Consider the following 22,950-nt stretch of genomic DNA (forward strand, 5'->3'; position numbering starts at 1 on the left):
TATGTATGAGGCTAGCATATGAAGAAACAGGCATATTATTTACATAGGCATGTGATGGAGATTTGACTATCTGAAGAAATATCCAAAAGATTCCTATAGAGATGGGACCCAGAAAGTAGAAAATGAAAGATGGGGCAAGAGAAAAAAAAATTTTAAGTACTTTAGAAAAATTATGTACATCTATTATTTTTGTTGGGGCAAACAGAGAGGGAAGAGCATCTCTAGCATTGTCTTAGGAGCAACCGTGTCCAGTTACTGGGACATATCTGTCCTTCAGTGCAGACAAATACGAAGGTCATGACAAGTGGATGTTGACAGCTATTTCAGGCATACAATCACCTCTCCTTGCTTTACTTTCCTGTTCACCAAGGAAACTGGTGGTTATCATTTGAACTTCCATGTGCATCTTCCCATTGGGAGAAAATGCACCCTTCTAAAAACAAAAATAACCAGTCTAATCTCATTATAATACATTACAATTCTGATTTTTTAAAGTGTTCTATCAATGTGTTTGAGGCTCCCTCTAAAATGCCAGCTGGATTCTGAAGCTGGAGGGTTAGGGGACGTAACTAGGGACTGTGTTAGGTAAATGGCTGACACTCGGCAGCTTTCCCTGGAGAAAAGCAATAAACAGGAAAATCACCTGTTGCATACTCCTGAGGTCTTGAAAGAAGAAAAATAAAAAGTATTTAGCAACATTCTCCAAGTGTCCCATGGTCAGAAAATTGAGAAAAGGCTGAGTCAAAGTTGAACAGATCTCTTTACTGGAGAACACTGCAGATCTTTGGAATATTCAAATATGTTTTGTTAATCTCCATATGGGGTTAATGGGAGGCAGTGATTTTCAAACCTTATATGGACAGGAAGGCCTTTTTCTTTTTTTAGAATATCTGTATAGTAACCTGTATACAGGTTACTAACCTGTATACCTGTATACTAACCTGTATACCTGTATACAGGTTACTGTATACCTGTATACTGTATACCTGTATACCTGTATACTGTATACCTGTATACAGTAACCTGTATACAGGTTACTAACCTGTGTACCTGTATACTAACCTGTATAACCTGTATACAGGTTACTAACCTGTATAACCTGTATACAGGTTACTTCTGAACCAAAGGGTGCGGCATTTCAACGAGGACCATATTAGATCTGGCAGCTTTCCCTCATGATAACGGGGATGGAAACAGTGGCTCCTTACATGAATGTCTTCCCACTGAAAATGATCTTCGATAGATTATGGATGGTACATACATCCAGGAGATCTTACAATCCACGCACTACCACAATAGGGCTTGTTTGTTTCACAAGTTTGTGGCTTGAAACTGGACTTGGCCAGGAAGAAATTGTTGGGTCATTATAAACACAATTGACTTACCTACTGGGTCCTTCATGTAAAACCCAGAAAGTGTGTGTTGGGTGAAAACGAGACACAGAGGTAGGGAAGGAGGAACCTTTTCAAACGGTACTTCCTGCCAGAGGGATGTTACTGAAGTGAATATTGTGACATAGAAATGGATGGAGGCAGAAAATTGGTCTAGAACCACTTCTTAGCCCAACAGTTCTAATTTCAGTTCCAATTCGTTGAGGCTGTTGTGCCATTTGAGGGCACTGAAGCGACAGCTTGTCACGTAATACCTTTCCAAGAGTGTCAAACTGAAAAGCAATTCCCAAACAGTTTAGACAGAACATTTGGCTCACGGCCTCATGTCCAAAAACTACAAAGGAGACTTGAGGCTGCCATCACATGAGGGGCAGTCTTGTTTCCACAACCTCAGCCAACTTTTAATTACTCATGGGTCAGTTATTTATTTGAGTGCTGGATTAGCAGACCCTATGTTTCCTCCCTTACACCCTTTCCTCTCCACCTTTGAAAATCATTCCATTGCTATCAATCATTTTAAAATCACATTTGGAACGAAAATTAAATATAAACTAGGTACCCAGAAGAACTATCCATAATCACCATTCAAATAAGTGTTTCAAAGCCCGAATGTAAACAGGCTTTGTCTATCTGGCTGAGTGGTTCCCAGCCCGGCCTCTTCACTTTATGCAGAGCTGGAATGCTCATTAGTTTCATGTGGACATAAAAGTTGAGGAGAGGAATTAAAATGCAGCCAAACACGATCACTGCATTTTGCTAAAAGAGTTGACGGGGAGAGAAATAGACACTGATTGTTATTGTTGTTTCAACTAGCTGGGCATTGACTTTTCTAATCCCCACCCTTTTATTTTTACTCTGGTTCAGTACTTAAAACTATTCGCTATTTTTCGTGTTGTACTATTTAAAAACCCTGCATCATCTGCATATAACAAAAGGTAATGTAGGTAGTAGACGAGATTTGTGTTGCAAAGAACATACTTGCTCAAACCAAGTGTCAAATCACTGGACGGCGCTAAAGAGATTCTAATTGTGTGGTCTTCGTTTATCAACTAAAAAGTCCAGTGCTCTGTCTGAACGTCTGTGCTGTGCCAACAGTGAAGAAAAGAGACACATGCCAACATTATTAGTGTGGATCAAATGTCAATAAAGCAGGGCCAGTGTGCTGAAAGCTGGAGTACATTAACTCCATACCCGTGTCCACATCTCTTGTTGCAGTGAACCCTGTTCCGTCAACTTGACTTCACAATCATGTGCTCGATGAAATGATATATGCATGCAGGGGCACAAATCATGTATCCAGCTATTAAAACGGTGCCCACAGCCCTACCCCTGTGAGCGGTTTTCAATTACTTTGATGAAGATTGGTAGGAAGGACTGCCATTAAATGTAGTACGTCCTTTTGAGGAATTAACTCAGGAAATAACTCATATAATTACTGTAAGCTTTCTTTCCCCCTTTCCCTTAAAGAGTCTAGCCAATGTGTCAAGGCTACAACATGCTTCTCTGATGTTATGGCAACTAAATAACAAGACACTTTGTAAGCACTGACAGCTATGTGTTATCATACAATTATTTCTCAAACTGTAAATGGATCTTAATTTCAGAATCATCCGCGACTACACAGACAGTATTTGTGTTCACTACAGAATTAGACATTAAACCAATATTTTGGAAGTCGCCTTCTTTCTTTTGGTTCTCTTTTTTGATTTTTAATATTTTTAGTGCTTCATCACAATTTAACCTAAGGCTGATAGGATGCTTAAAGCACTCATTTGGCTTAGTTGTAACGGAGCTTCTGATTTTCTTGAGATGTTCGGCTTTTGTAAGTTGTAAATAATTTGCTTCTGAAACGGTACTTAAAACACACTATTAAGTTTTTCTCTCTCTTCTAATCTAAATTGCTTCTTTAAGAAAGGTTGAGAGAAAGGTACTGGTTCTAGAGGTTTGGAATACCTAAAAAGGTGAGTTTTCTAAAAAACTTTCAACGTGCACATTCTTACTAACTTACCAACCCCGAAATGCATTCCTTCTTGTGGGTACATGACGTAAGTGCTTAATCGTCTTGAAGATATATTCTTTAATAGTAGATGGCTTCTATCTAAATATCTGTTTTACATTATAAACTCCTTTGTAAATGACTTTCACAGCAGCCAGCAGCATACTGCTCACAAGTTTTTTGATGACATGAAAATAAGAAGAATGTGTTTGAAAAAGCTGGGTGATCTTTGAAATCGGTGCCATTTAAAAGTCTGGTCTGTGGATGGGCAGCTTCAGCATCACCTGGGAGCTTATTAGAAATGCACATTCACGGGCCTCACCTAGACCTTTAGAATCAGCCTCTCTGGGAGAGACCTGGCCAGCTGTTTGTGACAGTCACTCACCACGTGCTTTGAAAAGCACTGCATAAAGAAGGGTTAGCACTTATAAGTGCTTACTATGCTAGGAGCTTGCTGTATGTTATTCACTACTTGTAACAACCCTGTGAGGCAGATACTGCTATGTCTGTTTTCTAGGTGAAAGAATCACTTTTCCAAAGTCGAACGTAAAAATGGGTGAGATCAAGACAATCCCAGCTCTAAGCTCCAAAGGCTGTACCTTCTTTTGAATAAAGGAAGAGGGTTATTCTTATGGTGAGGCCTTACTGGAATGTAAAACTTCCACAGCAAAAGTGTAATTCTGCAAGTCACACATACATTTATACAGCAGGACACTTTACAAAATGTCAGTAGTCTGTCATTGAACATTTGGGCAGGGACAAAAATATTCAAATAGAAACACCAGTTAAACACAGTTAATTATAGAACCCTATAGGTTGTGCAGATGAGAAAGTGTACCTTCTTTCTACTTAAGACCATAATTAGAAGCAGAGATACTCATCTGTAATCAAATTTAGAAAGGGAGGCAAAGTTTCAGCTTTCAGTCGGAGGCCAAAATTTGGAACAGAGAGCCAATACAGCTAAACTAAATCTAAAACTCAATGAATTGGGGAAAGGGGGTGTATTTAGGGGAAGAAAAAAAAGCCAGGTTTTCATAATTCTAACAAATGCAGTTGAAGGAAGAATCTGATGGGATAAGCTTTTTGTTGGAAAATATGTAGGCAAGCAGAATTTGAACATGTGGTCGTATAAAGGCTTACATCTAGAGTTGCTCTTGCATCTGTTTTAAAGGGACCCAAGCCCACCTGATTGCCCCTACCCATGCCAGATCCCCACAGTCCCCCTAGAAGGAAAGCATTTGTGTCGATTATTCAGTTTGGTTTTTTGTTAGGCAGGGTGAACAGGCCAGAAGGAGGAGCAGAAGGGTGGGAAGACAGGAGAAAACAAAGGGAAGAGAAGGCACTAACTGTCCATTCCAGGATGCCTCTGTTTACTCGGGGCTCCCACCCACTAAACCATCAACCTGGCCTGCCCCGGGGGCGGGGGGGTGGGGGGGTTGCCTGCTGGGCTAATGGGGCATGCGGCTCGAGCTCGACTAGCTGAACGCTGCTGAGTGCCTTCCAGGGCTCAGCACCTGCAGATGCTCGGGTAGACCGTGCTTCCTGGAACAGCTGTTCTCCACAGGAGTTCCAGCCAGTGCCCGGCAGCCAGGACAGGGAAGCACTGAGGGGCTCCAGACGGCCCACACTGACAACATCTTCAACGACCTCGCTGAAAACCAGTTCCCTAGGAATTGTCATGGTGAGGGCATAAGCAATGTTGAAGACACTCCTTACTGAAAAGTTTAGGAAAATGTGGACTTCTGGTAAGCTGACCATGACCCCTTTCTTTTGGGAATGTACTGTTATGGATAGCATTTTCTGGTCCCAAGACCAGGACACAGATTTTGTCAATACTGAAATGAAGGTAATAATGCATGGGAGTTGCTGTCCTCTCAGCTTCCTTCCTAGTTTATTCTCCTTGTCTGTATGTCTAGTTTTTGCATCATTAAGGGGAGATGATGCCAAGTGAGCCTTGGATTCTGAGTCTGAGCTGAATCTCAGCATCCTTCCTTCTCACAGCAGCCAGTGCACAGGCCACTGTGAAGAGTTCTGCCTCATGGAGAAACAGGAGGGATCAAATGGGGACGACTCTTCGCCACCACAGCTCTACCTCTTCATCTCAAATGACCCCACTAGGAAAACCATGTGTTTTAAACCTTTCAGAATTCCTATCTTTTAACTGCACAGTGTTCTCTGCTTTACGTGGTCCTCCTCAGAAATCTTGACTTCTTTCAAAGAAAGATAAGTGTCCAACAGGGGAACTATTTATTGCCCTCATTAATAATCTCTGACACACAAATAAAATACTTAGGAATAAAGTTGACCAAGGAGGTGAAAGATGTATATGCTGAGAACTATAAAACATTAATAAAGGAAATGAAAGATTCAAAGAAATGTAAAGATATCCCGTGCTTTTGGATTGGAAGAATTAATATTGTTAAAATGGCCATGCTATCTAAAGCAATCTACAGATTTAATACACCTGTATTAAATACATCACTGATTTAATACAGTGTCAAATTACCCATGACATTTTTCACAGAACTAGAATAATCTTAAAATTTATATGGAACCATAAAAGACCCAGAATTGCCAAAGCAATCCTGAGGAAAAAGAACAAAGCTGGAGGCACAACCCTCCCAGACTTCAGACAATACTACAAAGCTACAGTAATCAACACAGTGTGGTACAGGCACAAAAACAGACATATACATCAGTGGAACAGAACAGAGAGCCCAGAAATAAACCCACACACCTACGGTCAATTAATCTTCGACAAAAGAGGCAAGAATATATGCTGGGAAAAAGAATCTCTTCAGTAAGTGGTGTTGGGAAAGGCGGACAGCTGCATGTAAATCAATGAAGTTACAACACACCCTCACACCATACACAAAAATAAACTCAAAATGGCTTAAAGACTTAAACATAAGACATGACACCATAAAACTCCTAGAAGAGATCATAGGCAAAACATTCTCTGACATAAATCATAATACCAGTGTTTTCTTAGGTCAGTCTCCCAAGGCAATAGAAATAAAAACAAAACAAAAAAAAAAACACAAATGGGACCTAATCAAACTTACAAGCTTTTGTATAGTAAAGGAAACCATAAACAAAATGAAAAGACAACATGTGGAATGGGAGAAAATATCTGCAAATAATGTGACCGACAAGGGCTTAATTTCCAAAATATACAAACAGCGCATACAACTCAACAACAAATAATAAATAACCCAAGCGAAAAATGGGCAGAAGACCTTAAATACACATTTCTCCAAAGAAGACATACAGATGGCCAATAGGCACATGCAAAGATGCTCAACATAGCAAATTATTAGAGAAATTCAAATCAAAACTACAAGGAGGTACCACCTCACACCACTCAGAATAGCCATAATTAAAAAGTCTACAAGTAACAAATGCTGGAGAGGGTGTGGAGAAAAGGGAACCTTGCTACACTGTTGGTGGGAATGTAAATTGGTGCAGCCACTATGGAAAACAGTAGGGAGCTTCCTCAAAAAACTAAAAACAGAGCTACCATATGATCTAGCAATCACACTCCTGGGCATATATCTGGACAATACTATAATTCGAAAAGATACATGCACCTCTATGTTCATAGCAGCACTATTCACAATAGCCAAGTCAAGGAAACAACCTAAATGTCCATCCACAGATGAATGGATCAAGAAGATGTGGTACATGTATATAATGGAGTACTACTCAGCCATAAAAAAGAACAGAATTGTGCCATTTGCAGCAACATGGATGCAACTAGAGAGTATCATACTAAGTGAAGTAAGTCAGAAAGAGAAAGACAAACACCATATGATATCACTGACATGTGGAATCTAAAATATGACACAAGTGAACCTACCTATGAAACAGAAACAGACTCACAGACACAGAGAACAGACTTGTGGTTGCCGAGGGGGGTGGGGGAGGGATGGATTAGGACTGAGAGTTTGGGGTTAGCAGATGCAAACTATTACACATAGAACTGATAAACAACGAGTTCTTACTGTAATAGCACAGGGAACTACATTCAATATCCTGTGATAAAACATAATGGAAAAGAATATGAAAAAGAATATATGTATAAATGAATTACTTTGCTGTACAGCAGAAATTAACACAACGTTGTGAATCAACTATACTTCAATAAAGAAATAAATTAAAAAAAAATCTCTGCCATACAAATCCCTTCTAAACCCTGACCTCATCACCTTTTCCTTGAGGAAAGGTATCACTGCCCTGCAGGCCAACAGGAAGGTCACCAGGAGCAAAGCAGACCTTCCCTTCACAGCCTGCCCACCCCCTTGTCGATGCTTCTGGCCTTCAGTTCCCAATCCTAGGAATGTGATTTGAAACAGGGCCAAGGTGAGAGGACATGAGGATTCCTTGTCATGAGGTGAGAGACTGGGAAGTTCTGAGTAGAGATTTCCTCTCATAAAATGAAAGCTTTGGAATAGTCCAGAAGGAAAAGATGCCAAAGGAAACGGTCTTCCCTTAGCTGCCTCAGTAGGAGGGATGCTACTAGCGTCAAGTACAACAAGGACAGGGGAGCCAGGCCCTGGAAGGTGGGCAGACGTGGCTTTGGGACCAGGTGTAGCTGTTTTACAATTAAAGGGTCAGATGCTGAAAGCAGTGTTTTTGGGGAGCTATGGACAAATGAATTCATAACATCTGTTTACATCTCTCGGTGCCTCCAGTCCCCTCCGTCCACTCCAATTTGTCTACCTTTTCTGGGGTGGCTACTTATTTTCAGCACTGAGATGGAAGACAGACAAAAAGAAGAGCACTTTAAGAAATGCTCCAGACCAAGAAGTGCACTCTGAGTGCAGATCTTATTCCCAGGAGGTAATGATGGGAGAGGCTAAAGTAAACCGCCAAGATCGGTCACCGAGCATCTGAAATGCCTGTTTCTTTTCTCTGACACAAGTCATGTAGCACTCTGGCGATCAGCACTTTGCAAAGAGCAAAGCGGATGTCTGCTGTTGAAGAATGCATGCAAGACTGAAGCCAGCGACACTGTAATCCACCAAATGCCTGTGATGCAACCCCCAGCTCCCCAGCTCACAAGTTTCCTCACTGAAGTCATTTCCAGGGAAGCCAACAAGAAATACTGAAATATGCAGGAAGAGCCCAGAAAGGCTGAAGGGACTGAGTTTTCCAAGCAAACAGCAACTGTGGAGGGACTGTTTTTTCTACAACGGAGGGGGCTCCAGGGAGAAGAGCTGCACATGTGTGAAGCCAACCTTCGTACTTCACCAGGGATCACCTGGATACTTCAAGTTCCATGCAAATGCACAGCAATAAAGAAAAAAAGAAAAACATCAAGAAAAAGGTCTTCCCTGGTTTTGGTAACAACAGCTGGTGTGACCTCCACTAATCATAGAATTGGGCATCTGCAGGCCTTGCTCGCTGGAGAGAAGCCTCAGGCAGGTAGCAGCGATGACCTGGCGGCAGCTGAGACCCCTGTCTGTGGAGGGAGGAGGGCGTGCCCAGCGACTGAGATACCGAAGCATCCTTCAGTTCCTTGCACCTGCATACCCTTAACCTGGCAAACTGCGCTTCATAGAGTACGAAGCCCAAGTTTCCCTATGCCCTAACAGAAGACATTAGGTTTTAAAGACAAACACAAGAAGACTTCTGAACACAGAAATAAAATGCAGTGAAAGACTCTGGAATCTGTACTCCTAGTCACTGTCACCAAGAAGTGCTACTGCTCTCTGTTTTTCTCACTGTCCTACAGCAGATGAAGTTGGAGATTTTGAAAAGCAACTGGTAATTCCTCAGTCTGACTTTCAGCTCTGCAGGCTTGCACTGGCCTTGGCCTCTCAACTCGTCTGGCATCTTGTCATTGTCCTAACAGAGATACTACTGCTGTGGACACCTGGCATGCGGACAGGCGGCTGTGTCAACATAAGAGGTTGGCTTTCATTTGGACTGCATAGGCCTTTGACAATAAGGTTTTTGCCCCTATTAAATGTTCCTCTTGGAGAGAAACATCAAATGAAAGAAACTTACAGGCTTTTGGCTGTAGCTTGTATTTTAGAACCATAATGGGAATGGGGTGTATAAGGCAATCTGACATTTCCCCATCTGGTCCCACTTGTTGACAAGTATCCCCCACCCATGCTCTCAACCACTTGAAAAGCCAGTGAAGCAAAAGAAAACTTGTGTTAGAACATTCTGGCCTTTCAGCAGGATCCTGGCAATGCAATTACCTGCTGGAGAAATGTTTGGAGGAAGTATGGGGAAAGGAAGAGGCTACTAAGAAAAAGTAAGTGCCCTCTTGGCCAATAAAGACTAAAGGGCCAACCTTTAAAACAGTGGTTAGCAAACTACAGTCAGTCCTCAAACCAGATCCAGCCCTTAGGCTGTTTGTGTAAATAAAGTTGTTATTGGAACACAGCCATACACATTCATTTATATTGTTTACAGTGGCTTTTGCACTCTAATGGCAGAGTTGAGTAGTGGCAATAAACACATGGCCTGCAAAGCTCAAAACATTTACTAACTGAATCTTTGTAGAAAAAAATCTGCCAAAACCTGTTTTAAAACAAACAGAATTTCCTTTAACTTTGGAAAGTGCTCTGGCAAGAGCATTCAGTTAATCTGTAACAAATGCCAGCAGACACTTAAGGGCAGGGGAGGGCATCGCAGAGGCCTAAGGATTTAGTGTTCTGCACTTCTTTTATAGGATAAAGAACAACAGGCGGCCCTCAATTTTTCTGCAGCATCCTTTTAATATTACCCACCTCTTAAATGTTATACTGTTCCATGCGTACAGATTCTAGGCGGCTTTGCACTCTCTGTTTATGTGTGGGCAGTGAGAGCTATGACCATCCCATCATGATGTGTAAGTGGCGCTCCCCCCGGCCCCACCCAGTTTTTAGGGTAGTAAGAAATTAAAGAACAGCTGTATATTTTTGAATTAATGTCTTTGGGTTTTTTTTTTTTGATTTATACCCAGGAATGGAATTGCTGGGTCATACGGTAGTTCTGTTTTTAGTTTTTCTGAGAAACCTACATACTGTTTTCCACAGTGGCTGCACCAACTGACATTCCCACCAACAGTATACAAGGATTCCCTTTTCTCCACACCCTCGCCAACATCTGTTACTTGTGTTCTTTTTGATGGTGGCCATTTTGACAGGTGTGAGGAGATATCTCATTGTGCTTTTGATTTGCATTTCCTCTGATGATTAGCAGTGTTGAGCATCTTTTCATGTACCTGTTGGCCATCTGCATTTCCTCTTTGGAAAAATGTCTATTCAGTTCTTCTGCCTGAAAAATGTCTGTTCAGTTCTTCTGCCTATCTTTTAATCAGGTTGTTATTTGAAAAGATATATGCACCCCAATGTTCAGAGCAGCACTATTCACAATAGCCAAGATATGGAAGCAACTTAAGTGTCCATCAACAGATGAATGGATAAAGAAGCTGTGGTACGTACACACACACACACACACACACACACACACACACACACACACACACACTGGAATACTACTCAGCCATAAAAAAGAATGAAATTTTTGCCATTTGCAGCAACATGGTTGAACTTGGAGAGCATTACACTAAGTGAAATAAGTCAGAGAAAGACAAATACTGTATGATATAACTCACATATGGAATCTAAAACTACAATAAACTAGTGAATATAACACAAAAAGAAGCAGACTCACAGATTTAGAGAACAAACTAGTGGACGGGATAGGAGAGGTCATATATGGGTTGGGGAGTGGGAGGTACAAATTATTGGGTCTATGATAGGCTCACGGATTATCCGTACCACACAGGGACTACAGCCAATATTTTGTAATAACTGTAAATGGAAAGTAACCATTAATAATTGTATAGAGAATCATGATCCTACAATATATGTACATGCACAATCCTCGACTTCTGAAAAAATAGAAAATAAAGCACAGCGGACTTTTTTGAGCTGAAAGAGTCGCTGGGCATCACTGTGACCCCCGCACACTGGCGGTCAGGGGCCATGTCTGTACCTGTTGGCCAAAAGCTGGGACCTGGTTCCTGAGGGCGAGGTCAGGTAGATGGCCAGGTCTCCCCTCCTGGGGTGGGTGATGGTGATGCGCACAACTACGTGTTCCAGGTAGCTGACGTGGTGGTTGGGATTGTCGGAGCAGCCCGACGCTTTGTAGACGGAGCGCACCGCACTGTTGGGCCGAACTGTCCTGCAACAGAGAGAAGGGGGTTTGAGCAGAGCACGAGGCAGAGCTCGGCTGCGTGAGCCTGCAGGCCTGGAAGGACCGCATGATGCAATGCAAGCCGTGGTCGCTGGAGACTAAGGGACACAGTGTCATTACCCAAATGATTAGGTCGTTTAAGGGAGTAACCCTAGTTAGGGTGGGAAAGGTGCAAGTGAGAGGAAAGGAGGCATGAAGGTTCTTTTATCTTCAGGCAGGTAGTGGATATCAATCTTGTTCAGATAGATCGCTGGGCCCTGGTGCTGGAGTGTCTGATTCAGTAAGGCTGGGGTGGGTCACAAGAATATGCCTTTCCAACAAGTTCCCGGGCGATAGGGATGTTGCTGATCTGTGGAATCCACTTTGGGAACCACCAGTATAGGGTACTGTGGTACAGTGGAGGCTTGGGGATGACTGTGACCTTGATTCAAATCCCTGGTCTACCATTTCCTTTCTCTACAAGCCAAGCGCACACTCTTCCACTTGCCTACAGGCTCCTGTCTTCTTCACAAGCTTCCTCCTGTGCCACTGTGCCCCTTGAACACTGGGTTCCAGCCACACTAGCATTGGTTCAAGCTCTGGGATAATTCAAGTTTACCTCAGCCACTTTGCATACACTACTCTGCCTCTAGTGCTTTTTTGCTGCTGTTCCTATGGCTGACTCTTCTTTCATAGTCAAAGCTTAAATTTCACTCTCTAAGATGGTCACTGAACCATAGGAAAAACAGGTTCCCACCTTTTATTTACTACCCCTTTTATTTTCAGCATTGACTTATTGTCATTTGTAATGATCTACTTATTATATTATTTTGGTTCGACTCCCCCGCTAGACTGTAAGCTCCACAAGGGCAGGAGGCATTTCTTATTCCTGTTTCTATCCCTAATTATCTAGCCCAGTGCTTGATAGCCAGTAAGTGCTTGATAGCAAGAAAAATTGTTGCTGAATTGGTAAATGAATTTGTGAATGAATAAACAATTATTCCATTTGATCCCATTTCCTCCTTTGTCAAAAGGGAATAATACCCAAGTTGTTATAAAGTTTTAAGAAGGAAACACATTGTTTCTAACACTTGGCTTGACCTGTAGTAAGAGCTCAGTAAATACCGGTTAACTTGTTACTTCTTTTTTTTTTTCTCTTATTCTTTGCCACAAATGGGTAGAATGGGAAAAAAAAAAACTTAGTCCACTTATTTCTGCTTCCTAACAAGTTCCTCAAGAATGATAATGGCTCTAGTTTTATTACAAACCAAAGTTCTTACGTATTTTTCCGAGCTAACTCCCTAAAAAGAAAGCTGAAAGCAAATTACTAATAAAATCACTAAAATAAATCCTATTCTTCGGATTCAGCACCTAGGAGAGACTTCACTATCACTTGATGAATCCAATCAGCATAGCCTCCAAGTTTGTGACGCTGAAACAGGGGACGAGGCCCTGGAATCTGAGTAAACTGCAATCTCTTTTACTGTGCGTCCTGCATCAATCTTCCGAGAACTACATGGTGTGCAGTTAAGTTTCCAGAACATAAGGTTTCGTTTTGGGAGTATACCAACTTATGGGGAATATTTCTACCATAAAATATGGAGAATACTTCTACCATCGATTAGAAATATTGACAGAGTAGAAACTTGAAGAATGCCCATCTGTAAGGGTCTCCCCTCCCCCCCCCCCCCCGTAAGATACGTTTTCCTTTTAAGGATCCTTGGGTTATACTAGTGTGTATTTAATGGCTTAGGGTCTTAGACATTCTATTAGAATTTTATAATTACATTAGAAAAATACTACACAAGTTTCTATCCTCCATGTGCAACACAGGGCTGTCTCAAGATAACTGCACTGGCCTAATCTCTTTCAGGGCACTGTCATGCTGTCTGCTTGCAGCAAACATTACTTGATTTGCCGGTCTGTGCTCTCCACACACACGTGCTGCTGGGGAACAGTGGTCCACTTTTCCGCCTCCATCACCATGGCTTCCGCATCCATCAGTCCAAATCCGTAGAGATGGCTCACTACAGAAGGCAAGAAGTTGGTCAGCTTTACCGTAGTTAGCAGCAACCTAGGTCATATATGTTGAGTTATACTTTCACACAGTAGAAAACCCAGACACAACCCTACAGGAGCCAAGCTTTCTCTCTAGCAATGATTAAAAAAACAAATAAAACAAGTAAACAATCATAAGAAAATAAGATGAATGCATATTATTCATTGAATATGTTCTATAACTAGTAACATGACTACCATTTATGAATTGTTACTACATGGCAGGCACTAGTCCATATTTTTACGTTTAATTCTCCCAACAATCTTAAGATGTTAGTGCTATTATTATTATCATTCATGGATGAGAAAACTGAGGAAAGAGAGAAACTAGGCTAAGATTGACCAGCAATTCAGTGGTTGAGCCAAATTCTAACCCACATAGATTTACTCCCAGGCCTCACTGTTAACCACTTGTATTCAAGTGATAACATCACCAATTTTGTAAGATAAAATAATTAGTAGGTTTAAAGAGAAGTGTATACAACTTCAAAAATACAAATTTTCTGACCTATCTAGTATTTTGGTTGAAAATCCTGCAAGACATAAATTATTATCTTTCCTCTGGCATATGAAAAATTTATTAGACTTCATGCATGAAATATTGGGAGGCCTCTAGACTTTTATGCCAGCTTCTTATCCTCGAATGTTATAAACTTTTAGCTCTCAATGAGAAATACCTATTGATCTAAAGCTAAATTTGACATAACTGTCTCAGAAGTTTCAATTACATATAGGAATATTTTAATGATAATACATTGAGATCTACATTTGCAGCTCTTTCTAAAAATACTTTAAAATCCCAGTTGAATGCTTAAAATCTCCACCTTGCATTAAACTCTCTCATATCTTTATATTTAACACAGAGTCCTACTTCAACCAGATTTATTGCCTAAAACATTTCCTTATGACACGAATTACTTTATGCAGAAATGTCTAGAGATGCCCATGCTTATGGATTATTTAAATACTTCAGCTTGAAATTCAAGATATTCTATGATAGAGTCCCATTCTACTTTCAAAACAACCTCCTCAGCAAACCTTTTGCGTTAGCAAGGTCAGTCACTCCTCTGCAGTCCCAGTCATATCTTGCTCTTTCTGCCTCACTGCCTTTGCTCATGCTGAGCCCTCGGCCTGCAGTTCCCTCACTCATCCTCTCTGCAGAGTCAAACTCTACTCTTCTAAGTTCCTGAAGGCCTAGCTAGTCTATCTTCTTCTTGAAATAGTCTCTGACCAATAAAAGTCAATAGACATTTACTGAATTTCAACCATCTGTGATGAGTGAATTTTCTCCTTTCTAGACCTATAGCTTTAATTCATTTGTCAATCCATCTGCCCTTCTGCCCATCTAGCCAGCCATCCATTCATCCATCCGTCCATGCATCCATCTATTTATCCATGCATCCATCCACCTATCCAACATTTCTTGAGTGCCTTCTGTACGTGCCAGGCACCGTATTATGCACTGCACTTTCTACCTGTGTCATCTATTGAATTGCTAATTAACTCTCTGTCAGCATGTCTTTTTACCCCAAATGTATTAGAAACTGCTTGATGGTAGGAACTAGGACTTATATGTCTTTATCTGTTTCATGGAAGTGAGCAGAACTTTACACACATGGGAGGAAATCACAGCATATAAAAAGGAAAATTGTGCTAGGATTCAGAAATACTGCTCCATTTCTGCTGTTGGCTGATCATATAACTTTTGGCAAACACGATAAAATATCTAACCCACAATTTCCTTGTGTGGGGATATTATTATCTATCCCATCACCATTACTAAATTGATTATTATTATATATCCTATATGAGAAAATCTGTGTAAAGAACTATACAAATGGAAGTGCTCATTGTTATATCAGATACTCAGCCAGACAGGACATACTGAATAAAACAGAATAAAAGTACTTTGCTATGGCAAGGATATATTTAGGATTTTTATACATGTACTTTTGTAACTTTTATTATAAGTGATTTTTTTCTTGATTAAAAAGTAATGTATGTTCATTGTAAAAACTTGTAAATACATCCAGAAAAGAATAAAATAGAACTCATCACAAGTCGGTAAATGCTACTAAAAATTCTATTTAGTTTTATTTATATAGTATTATGTGAGGTAAGCTTGCCGCCTTAATTAAAAAAGATACAGAGTAACCCACATAATAGAGGAGAAATGTCAAATTTGGGCTTAAGGAAACGAAATTGTGGAGATCTTTTGTTAAAGTTCATAGAAACCCTATGTTGTCACTTATCACTTAACCATAGCCTATATCATTTCATCATGAATACTCTAAGGTATTTTCTTTCCCTGGAGGAATTGAAATTATTGCCGAAGACACAATACTAGGCTGACTCTGCATGGTGCACGAATATCCCCAGACTAGCGTCAAGCGGTTTTAAACCCGTACAATTTATCATTTAGTCTCAGTTTAGGGAAATGAGATAAGAGATTTGATTGATGTGAGGGGAGTAGGGAAGAGGGTAAGTGGGGGCCTGGGGAGGGTAAGGGCTTTGAATAGTCTACAGAGTGGGTGCCTGGGCCCCAGCTCAGCTGTGCACGCTGCTGTTCCCTACCTCCCCACCCCCCACCCCCAATAACTGTCAACTTAACCTTTAGGACATAAATTAACACACAGAGTCATCAAATACAACAAACACTTCATGACTGTTAAACAACCACTCGAGTTAAGTAGAAAAGCACCTTGAGTCTTTATGAAGGCCGTAAATTTGTTTCGGTTTCCGATTCAGTTCCTACCCTCCAGAGGCAAGGTCTGTTCACGCAACACTCAAAGGAGGTGCTCAGAACAGAGGCTGAGTAGCTGCAGTAAAACTACAGACTGGCAGGTCAACAGAAAAAAAAGTGTATATTAATAAAATATTAATAAATGAGGGAATCAGAAGAGATCATTGAAGTCCATTGAATCAGTAACGGAGCTTTTCAGTATTTTAAATTATTTTAAGATACCTGAAATTGTGTATCTGCCCACAATCATGATACACAGTCTAAGAAAAAAATGAAATAAATTTATTTCTTCTGTTTTTTGGGGGGGCGGTGCTGACAATATATCAACTCTGTGTATTCTGATGGGCAGTTATTTGTTTGGTTTTTGGCAAATACTAATGAGAAGATAATTACACAATGAATGTGTTGGGCAGATAAACTCCTTCAAAACATGGTGTCAACAGGGAAACAAGCCATTAAATGGTATGGGAGCACTAGTCATTTTTCTGATATAACTGACATGTAATAATTTTTTATATAATATAAAGTTTCACATTCTAAAATTAGCTATAAATTCAGAAACACTGTTTTGTTTGAGTCAACCATTTGAGTCAAGTCTTGCCCATCACGCTGTTACCACTGTTAGCATGCCCCATGGAGTATGATTTCTTACAGTGGCTGCAGAACGGCTGGCTTAGAGATGAGGTTCCATATGTATTTGTGAAGTGAATGAATGTAACTGATTAGAGAAATTTTCTTTAATTCACCAAGTGGCATAAAGTGTTTTTAGGAGAATTGTAAGGGGGAATTAGGAGCTCTGTTCTTTTTGTGACTGACTACTATAAAGTCATCATTAATACTCAAAATGTATTCAAGTACAGAGCCAATATTCCTATTTTTAAAGTTTATGATTACCTGTATAGCAAATACACCATGCAAACAACTGGTTGTGATATGGCCATTCCAGAACTAAAATAGTTTTATCCATGCACGTTTCTCATGCCAAGATCAGAGCAAATCCTGAGCCTGAAAGTAACTTCGTGATGATCAAGTGGGACCTCTCTGTGCAAGCACTGTGCCAAATACAAAATTCTTTGAATTCAATATTTAGAAAGACGTGGAGGGAACAAAGCATGTATATAGATTAACTAAAGATCTCGAAGCACAGTTAAGAAATATATTTCAGAAAGTACATTTATCTCTTGGTAGAATGCTGCTGAACAAGCTTAATAAAGGGAATCTGAAAAACTTGCTTAGCATTATATTTGTTCCATTAGGCTGCATGACTGTTTCTGCAGGTAAGTTCCGAAAAGTGGAACTGCCTGGCGCCAGAAGGTTAACTAGTTTTTATGCCAAGTAATCCAAAAGCTTCCCTGCTTGGACTAGTCAGATGGCCGAGAGAAGGCAGGAAAATAGATGATGTTCTCCGGCAGGTATATTTCCATCTTCTGATGAGACCGGAAGTGCCAAGAGGAGCGAATCATTAAATACACAAGTAAACAATTGCAAAGTTCAAAAGCAGATACACTTAATTTAGACTACAGTGCTAGCTATGAGACCTAAAAAAGTCAGTTCTAAAGAAAAGTTAGAAAGCTCAGTAGGAAAAGAAAAATTAGAAGTTTCGGGCACAGGAAGCTATCACCAGGGAAATTTGGTGTACTTCTATCTCTCTTAGCGGACATCCTTGCTGATGCCAGCTATTTTAAATCGTTTTTAGAAAAATACCATACTGAATATATATTTCATAACTCTAAAATGGCTATTAGTAAAGCACTCGCTATATACTAAAGTAATTGATTGGAAAAAGTTGTGTGTGTGATTTTTTTTTTAAGTTTCTGAGGTTCCTGAAGTAAGGCTTTCTGCTACCAGCTGTCAGATGTACAGACAATGCTATGTAGCATCCAGTGTAAAGGAGGGCAAACAACAACAAAAACCATCCAAGTTGCCTATGAGAGATTAAAAATTTTGCCTGTGACTGAAAAAAATACAACTAAGTGACAGCTATCCATTCCTGAGCATTTAATATAAAAGTACAGCCAATTTCTTCCACTGGGGAAATCGTTTCTTATGACTAACACAACTAAATGCCGAGGTTTACCCAGAGGTGTCCTGGTTTTAGCACTGAAATCCTGTGTCCCGGGGAAAGCCTTCATTCATGGACAAACCAGGAGAGCGGCTACCCCACGTGGAACCAAGGGAGTAAGGTGATGCTCTTATGGGGTGGCACAGAGCTCTCACATCTTTTAATATCAATAATCCAGTAACTAGAAGATGTATGGGCATCCTGAACTTGTAGTTGTTGAGATGCACGTGATCATCAAAATATAAAAGATGGTTGATAAATTAGGTTTAATGATTCAATTCTTAGAAAGGGTCAATTTCAATACACTTCACCAATAGAAGCTAAGAATTTATACCATTAATTATGATATCACTCGTGGGGCTTGGAGCACCTACTACGTATTCAAAACAATGAGGTTCCAAAAGAAACAGAAACTGCTATGTGTTCTCAGGCCAGCAGGAGATGAGACAAGAATAACTCTATGATTTCACTAAGAAACAAGTAAAAGCGATAACTGCGTAGTCACCGTGTAAGTGTAAAAAGACTTCAAAAGGGTCAGAAATCAGTAAAAAAGAAAATGGATGTAAAGCAACTACTAGAGCCTGCTCTACACAAAGTACTCAATAAATGTTAGCTGAAATTTGGAGTCAGGTAAGATGACCCAAGAAGGGAAGGTGATATTTGGCCTGGGCTTTGGTGTCCACATCAGATTCAGTGAGGTGGAGATGCAGGGAGGACAACCAGGTGCCAGGATGGAACCTCCCAGTTAAATAATCATCAGGTCTGGGTGTGGTTCTTTGGCGCAGTGAGGAAACCAGCAGCCCCAGCGTGTGGGGTGAGTGGTCAGCGGGGGATGGGCATTAGCAGTCAACTTAGTAGGAAATAAGGGGAAGAGAGTGGACTGCGGGAGAACTGGATGCCAACCGTGACAGTGGGGTGTCTTCTGCCATCAGTCAGGCTGTTGCTATTCTATTGATACCTAAGGGTAAACCACCAGACTGAGAGGTCGTTATGCGAAATGCAAATTCCTGTCTTGAGGGGGGCTGCCTGATCTGCAGGGTGGGGTTGAAACTCGGACTGAGATCAGAGAGCTCCTGCAGCTGTCAGAGTCCTCGCACCTTTGGGTTCTTTGATCCTCAATGTGCTGAACCACCTGTTCTGAAATAACTGCTCCCACCAGAGACCGTGTGCCTCCTGCACCTACTAATCAAGCCAGACCAAACGTGCACAATAAGCAGAGGGTGTGCAACGCACCCCATTGCACATGCATAATGTAAGTGCTTCAGTACTGCTTCTTTTAAAGTGGAAATAAACAGCTAAATACGAAAACATAAAATGTAAGATTTATAAACATGAAGAGGCGGAAAGTAATACTCTTCCGTCTCCTATGTCAGCACTTCTACACTTAAACATCTCGATAGATGAAAGCCAGGATGCTTGCAGAATTAGCCTTTTCTTCTCTTTCCTTACTCAGACATCTATCTCTTCATTACATACCCTTTAAATTTCAGTGTGAAAGGCACATAAGCTTCTTGGAGAATCAGAACTCTAGTTGCAGTGCCTTCTTCTGCCTCTTCCTACAAGATGCAGACTCCCTGGGGGCAGGAAAACCTTGCATCCAGCACCTGCCTTATTGCCTTACTTTGCATAGTTTGTTTCCAGCTTTCCTTTGCTTTTCCTAAAATCACAGTCTCTACTAACAACTCCAGCCGGATCCAAAGATGCCAGCCATCACCAGCACTACCGAGGACTTGCATGTGGAAAGTTTCCAGACACTGACACTTGGCTGTCTGCGGGGTCTGCACTTGAAAGCGCCCCTCAGGATGTGTTTGGTTAGCAGCTACAGGTAGTCAGACAGGCTCATCATTACAGAGACGAAGTAAAAAGAGTTTAGGAAACCACTGCTGAGTTCTTCTCCTCCATGTACAATGTACTTCATTATACATGATTTATATGTACACAATTTATTATATATGCATATATAAAGTACATATTTATTCTAATCTTTTAAAATTTACAGAGTTAAGGAGATATGCCTGCCTTCCCTTAAGGGCATTTAAGAAAAGATAAACATGTCACATTCTTTTCTCCTTTTCTCTGGCCATTCTTTTGTTTGCTTCCAACGTGGTGGTCATAATAGGCAAGTAATTTGCTTAAGGTAATTGACTAGTATTTCTTGAATGGAGGTAGGAAAACTATTTTACCACCTTGGGGAAACGTAGCCACGTATTCCTGGGCATACAAGCATAGATGCTGTGCTTGCTTTTCGGAAACTAAGATTGTTTGGACAGAGATGAGAACAAAGTAAAAAATGTACTACAAGGGCCTTTGGGTAAAAGCTAATTGAAGATTAGACTGACCATATAGCTCCCCAGCCTAGATCTTCTTGGTCCATAACTTGGATAAACAATTACCAGACTGGGATCTTAATGAGCCAGCAGTCAAAAATTCTTATTTGTGAATTATGCATATTATTTTAGATAACTCTTCATTTAATTTTCGTTTACTTTTGCTTTTTTTCCTTAAATTCTCATAAAAGAATGGCATAGAAACTCTGGTTGATATTTATTTCAAGTGAGTGTATTTTCATACTCTGTAGTTAACAGAGGTTGCAAAGATATGGTTATTTCATCTAACTACACCAAACATCCATGGCTCACCTGATATGAAGCCATTACCCACTGCTGATATGATGGTCGGCAAACTACAAAGAGTGACACATAGAAGAAATTATTCCTTGCGGCTGGGAATGTCATCTTCTGATTGGGAAGAAAGCTAACACTTATCTTTCTAAGTTTCAAGCATTATATAAGGCTTCTCATGAACACTCCTTTTCATTTACATAAAACTCAAACAAGGGACAATAATAAGGAAATTTCTGTAAAATCTCAGAAAAATAGGCCACTAATGAAGCCTGCATATTCTCTTAGAAGAAGAAATACTTGAGATGGTTCTTATATCCTAGACTAAGATTTGGATTCATGGAGGTATAATTCATGGGGAAAGGAATGAGATATTTGGAACGGTGGCTTCCTCAAGAAACCTGTGTGGGCCTGGAACCCCATGGATGGATTTAAGCTGGAGGTAATGGAGGAGCCAACATTCAAGGAAATGACATCATTTAATTAATATTTTAGAAAGACTGATCTGGCATTGGTGTATGGGATATGAAATGGCAGACGGACTGAGGCGGGGAACTAGTTCCTTCAATGGTGCAGGCATGGAAGACCACAGAGAAGGTTATGGAAGGGGTGAAATGAAATAAGAGATCAGATAAGAAAAGGAGCAATGAAATTTCACCTCTCGCACTATGTAGGATACATACTGAGTCAGAGTAAACGGGGTGATCTAGAGAAGGATACGCCCTGATGATAGAGGTAACTTTGGGGGAGATGTTGTTTTGTAAAAGACAATTGACAGTTCCGTTTGGCAGTTTTGAGTTTTAAATGACACAGGTGAGCCTTGGGCAGAGATTCTAGGTGGGTAATGGATGAAGTCAATGCAGAAGATGGTAGAACTGAAAATCCTTAGTCAGGAGGTGGTACTTGTCATTTAAAGGAAGGTGGGGATGTGAAGGTGGAATTAAGAGAATGTAAGAGGGAGGGAGGGAGGAAGGGAGGGAGGAGATGGGGAGAGAGGAGGGGAGAAGGAGAGAGAGCCAGAGCGCTGTAAACAACAGACCTTAAGGAATGGCCCAGGTGAAAGGAAGGGAGAGAAAGGACTCAGGAGAGTGTCAGTGAAGAATGGGGTGGGCTTCCTGGGTGGCGCAGTGGTTGGGAGTCCGCCTGCCGATGTAGGGGACGCGGGTTTGTGCCACGGTCCGGGAAGATCCCACATGCCGTGGAGCGGCTGGGCCCGTGAGCCGTGGCCGCTGGGCCTGCGCGTCCGGAGCCTGTGCTCCGCAGCGGGAGAGGCCACGACAGTGAGAGGCCCGTGTACTACCAAAAAAAAAAAAAAAAGGGTCTATATTTTTGTATCACCAAAGGCAAGGAAAGACCTGGACTGGGTAGATCAAAAGCATGAAATCCTAGAGAAAAACAAGGAGGCTTCTGGTTTGGCAAGCAGAAAATCGTTGAAAATCTCAAAGAGTAATTGCACTTCAAAGGTGGAAGTGGAAACTAGATTGAAGAAAACTACAGAGGGATTAAACAGTAGGGAAACGGAAGCAGCTAAATAAGACTACTTGTTGGGAATTTTTAGTTGTGTAAGGAAGGACAGAACTAAGGCAGGAGGATAATGGAAAAGTTTTTTTCCCCCTCCAAAAGGGGGGTTACAAAGTTTGAAAACACAAGGTATGGTCCAATTGACAGAAAGGCAAATGCATGAAGCTGGGAGCAAATGGCTAAGAGACTGACAAGAGATGAGATTTTTTAAGAGCACCTTTCACACATGCGATTCCTTATCCAAACTACAGAAAAAAAAATCATTTGAGAGACACGTTTTTCATTTCTTCTAAGGATGGTATTTCAATGAACAACACTCAAATTTCACTGGAAGAGAAGTTAATTCATTGCATACAGTGGATAACCTGGGTCGCTGGTTC

General features: G+C 40.9%; 1 protein-coding gene across 4 annotated transcripts in view; it reads right to left on the reverse strand.

The window, feature by feature from the left end:
• PCSK5 (proprotein convertase subtilisin/kexin type 5) overlaps positions 1 to 22,950 on the reverse strand; it is a 452,417-nt gene that overhangs the window by 167,263 nt on the left and 262,204 nt on the right. For all 4 annotated transcript variants that reach the window (XM_082843248.1, XM_082843247.1, XM_082843246.1 and 1 more), the window contains exons 11-12: positions 13,475 to 13,592; positions 11,386 to 11,574 (exon numbers count right to left, since the gene is read on the reverse strand). In XM_082843248.1, the coding sequence (XP_082699374.1) occupies positions 11,386 to 11,574; positions 13,475 to 13,592 (307 nt within the window). The remainder of the gene's footprint in view (positions 1 to 11,385; positions 11,575 to 13,474; positions 13,593 to 22,950) is intronic.

This window comes from Leucopleurus acutus (assembly GCF_964270905.1).
Source record: "Leucopleurus acutus genome assembly, chromosome: 7".
NCBI lineage: Eukaryota > Metazoa > Chordata > Mammalia > Artiodactyla > Delphinidae > Leucopleurus > Leucopleurus acutus.